We start from the raw sequence: 4,134 nt of genomic DNA, 5'->3' as shown, positions 1-4,134 counted from the left end.
GAATATAACATTATTTATATTTTTAGATTGTTGATCCAGATATGAAGTTACTTAACATCAATCCAAGATATCCAGGTGCACGAAACGACTCTTACATCTGGAGCACATCACCTATTCGTCGTGCCATGGAATTTCATTTCAACAGAGGGGAACGGAGAACTTGGCTAATCGGTGAGTCTCCTTGAATGCAAATACTTGCACTTTGAAGTACTTTACTACATAAACTAAAATATTGTTTTAAATTATATACATCTCATACATATTTTTATGAAATACCAAATATTGATTTAACGTTTCTTTTTAACAGATTTTAATATTTCCAAGGTTTTTATTTTACTTAAATACTACCTTTTTATTAGATTGTTTATTAGACCACCATTTATTTGTTTTAAGATTTTTTAATAGGTTGCTAATAAGACAACATCAACAGTACGGACAAAGAAAATCTGCTTACAAATAATTTCTTCGGTAACAACAAAATTCATTATTTAGAAATTTGTAAGCTAATTTTCTTTGTCCGTTTTGCTGATGTTGTCTAGTCATGATTTATTCAGTGTATTTGTAACAATATCAATATTTCTTACTAGGTGATGCCGGATATCCATTGGAACCATGGCTCATGACACCCTTAAATGATTTTCCCGAAGGTACCCAACAGTTCCAATACACACAACAGCTTTGTAAGGCGAGAAACGTTGTTGAACGTTTCTTTGGTGTCTTCAAAGCCGTATGGAGATGCCTTTCCTATCAGCGTGTGTTAATGTATGAACCAGCATTTGCTGCCAGGATAGTAAATGCATGTGCAGTACTTCACAACATGAGAATTCAACATCGTTTACGTTTTGAGGATGTCCAAGAACCGATAGCTGAAGATCGTCATCATAATGAAAATGCTGATCTCATGAATGTCCGTGAAGAGGTAGTTCACAGAGGACCACGCGCTTTGGCGCAGAGAATTCAACGACAAATGATGCGAGAGAGATTTCCTAATTACCGTGATGCAGAAGGTGAAGAACGTGCTCCAGATGAATGAAAGCGATTGATTGCATTATTACAGCATATATTTAATATATTATCTCCAAATGTATGAATTCAGGATAATATAATAAAGTATAAAAAAATTTATTTTTTTTATATTACATGAGTACACATTTTTAAATTAAACTCCATTATATGCAATATTAGTACTTTCAACATTTGTATATACTTTTGACAGAGTAAACAAACAATATAATACTGTGCTGCTGTAAAACTAAAAAAAACAATAACTGAATGCTATTACGAAACTTAATCTTTGTTGACAAGAGTACGTACGTATTAATACTGTAAAAGAAACTTAATTTTTAGTACGTAGAAAATAAATACCATTATTACAGAATGACGAAGCAGCATTTGAACGCTTAAAATCTATTATTATTCTTAAAACTTAAAACTTTGGCACATGTTATAACATTTACTTAAACTTAAAACAAAATATCACGATAATATTTTAGTTATTTCTGTTTTAAAATTTCTATGCAGTCTTTGACGATCACAGTAAAGTCCGAAGTTTGTTCTCGAGCCTTTTCAATTTCAAGCAAAGCACGCTGAATTATATTCTGTTCTTGATTAGTTTCTACTAGTTTTTCCGTCGCTTTAGCGAACATCTGTACAAGAAAACCAAAACAATACGTTCAAAGCATTTAGTTTACTATTATTTACTATTATTGTTTTATTTAAAAAATTTGTAATTCAAGAGGTACATAATAGATCCTACCTCCATACATGTAACTTGACGCTCGGCTAATGTGGCGAAATCTACCCTTGCATTTTGTAATTGCACGCTCAACCTTTCATTGCCTTAAAAATAAAGAGAATTTTGCAATCGTTAAATGTTTTAGCTCTTATACCTTATATCTTGTTATAAGAAAATGAGTATTTATAAAGATGCTCACTCCGCCGTGTAACTTTAGCTTTATGTATTTTAGTAATAGCTTGTAAAACTGTCGCGTATGACTCTTTTTCCTGTGACTGTCCTGTCTGTGCTTCTCCAGATTGTGATATTCCCACTGATAATCCTCTTTGTGATTGTATCGTCCGCAAATTCTCTATCTCTGAAGATGATGCTTCAGAAATATTAATCTCACTTTCTGTTCCATCTATAGTAGCTAGTATTTCATAATCTAAAATAAAACAATGTATGCAATGCTGCAATTATTTCCAGAACAGTACTGATTAATATCTCTATATGTATAATAATTCACGGTAATATACACAATATTTACAGTATGTTAAATAAAATATAGTCACCAGTAAGATTGATTGTAGTACTCGTATTGTCGTTAGTGTTTCGTGTTGTTATTGTATCCGGAACAGTCTCTAAAATCTCCTCTTGTCCTTGATGAAGCAATTCCATCACTTCTGGCTGAAATCGATATTCAAGAAGCAAACAATGTTCATTCTACATTATTAAGATTGTTACTGTTTTTATATGTAACAATTTTTCATTACCTGTTCCTCTGGAAAAGCATCAGGACATTGTACTCCTTCCACGTAATCAAATCCCATAATTCCTAATATCTTCTGTTCTCGCTCAGTCAATGTCATAGGACAACCAACATTTCCTGTTGTTGCTTTATTAGCTCGCATTTTTGCAACTTTTTGCGAGACAGCAGTTTTGTTGTCTCGCCATGTCTACAAGAAATTTTCAGATAATTATTTTTAAAGTGTTATAGTTCCTCACACACAATTTTTTCAATAAAAAATTGACTTTACTCACTGATTTCCATGACTTTACATCCTTAATTTTTCCGTCTTTGGCCATTTTGTTCAAGTCTTGTATTAGTTGGTCCCAAGATCCTCTTAAATCTGCGTTTCCATGCAGACTTTTAAATTTGCCTGTTGCAACATGGGGATGTTGTATAAAATAGTCAACCATGTAATCGATTTGTGCTGACGTTGCCTTAGGTTGTCTTTTTTTAATCCCCGTTTTGTCTTTCCTGGAAAAAATGGTGTTTGTTTTTAATGGAGATGTCATAGTCATGGACATAAGATAAGGCAGAGAATGATAAATATAAGGGCACAAGATTTTGGCTGATGGCAGAGAACTATATGTAAGTATTTACGACTGTCGCATTCGTAGACGTAAGGTAAGACAGAGAAAAACTTAAATGAAAGTCTAGTGTATATACGACTTAAGTTTTTCTTTGCCTTAGGGCCTGAGCAGAATGGCTGTCTTATACTCTTACGACAGCCCTGAGACAATGTTTTATGTTTTAAGCCTTTGTCTTGAGGTAACGCATAATAACTGTCTTATGTCTGAAAACTGGAAGACAGCCATTCTGCTCAGGCCCTTACTTTATGACTACGACAGTCTTAAGCGTTTCCAGATAGTTCTCTGCCATCAGCTTTTCCATAAGGATCAGAGCACAAAGTAACGTAATAACTTACAACAAAGACGCAAGCGTAAACGTAGATAGTGCACAAGCTTTGACATATGTCGTACTTGTCTCCAATTACATATGACTTTACTTTTACGCCAAAGCTCTTTGTCGTAAACTATTACGTTGCTTTGTGCTCTGACCCTTAGGGCCATCGCACACAAAATTGCATAGCTGCATATGCATAGCATAAGACCATCTGGACCAATGAGCATGTTATGCAAATCAATATGACGATTCAATGCTCGATGCTCATTGGTTTAGACGGTTCTTATGTTATGCATATGCAGCTATGCAACTTTGTGTGCGATAGTCCTAACCCTAACGCGTTGCGTTACGTTAAGTACATAATCTTCAAAACATACATAATCTTAAACTTCAACGCATAAGAAAAACCGTAACGTAACAGAATTCTGTTATTACGTTATGGTTTTCCTTGTGTGTTGATTGAAGGTTAAGATTACATATGTTTAAGATTACGTTTAGTACTTAATGGAAAGCTTCAATACTTACTGTGATGCCATTGCAGCTGCACGTACTTCTACTTCTAATAACTGTTAACGGTATATCCACGAGGTCCACGATTCAAAGGCCAGTTTCACAAATATCGGTTAACTGCTAACCGAAGGTTAATCGATTCTCCGTCTCTTCTTAAATAATAAGATAGAAAAAACAGGGAGTCGACTGAACTCTGGTTAAAGGTTAACCGACGTTT

General features: G+C 34.1%; 1 protein-coding gene across 1 annotated transcript in view; it reads left to right on the top strand.

Annotated features, from left to right (window-relative positions):
• The window catches only part of LOC105556646 (putative nuclease HARBI1), a 1,713-nt gene extending 680 nt beyond the window's left edge, over positions 1-1,033 (top strand). The window contains exons 2-3 of the mRNA XM_012003740.1: positions 27-171; positions 588-1,033. Coding sequence (XP_011859130.1) covers positions 27-171; positions 588-1,033 — 591 coding nt within the window. The remainder of the gene's footprint in view (positions 1-26; positions 172-587) is intronic.
• Positions 1,034-4,134: the final 3,101 nt, after the last annotated feature.

The sequence above is a fragment of the Vollenhovia emeryi genome, unplaced genomic scaffold (assembly GCF_000949405.1).
Source record: "Vollenhovia emeryi isolate VEMERY1.0 unplaced genomic scaffold, V.emery_V1.0 DF939872.1, whole genome shotgun sequence".
Taxonomy (NCBI): Eukaryota; Metazoa; Arthropoda; class Insecta; order Hymenoptera; family Formicidae; genus Vollenhovia; species Vollenhovia emeryi.
The sequence above is the reverse complement of the archived record's forward strand: the minus strand, read 5'-3'. Positions and strand labels throughout refer to the sequence as shown.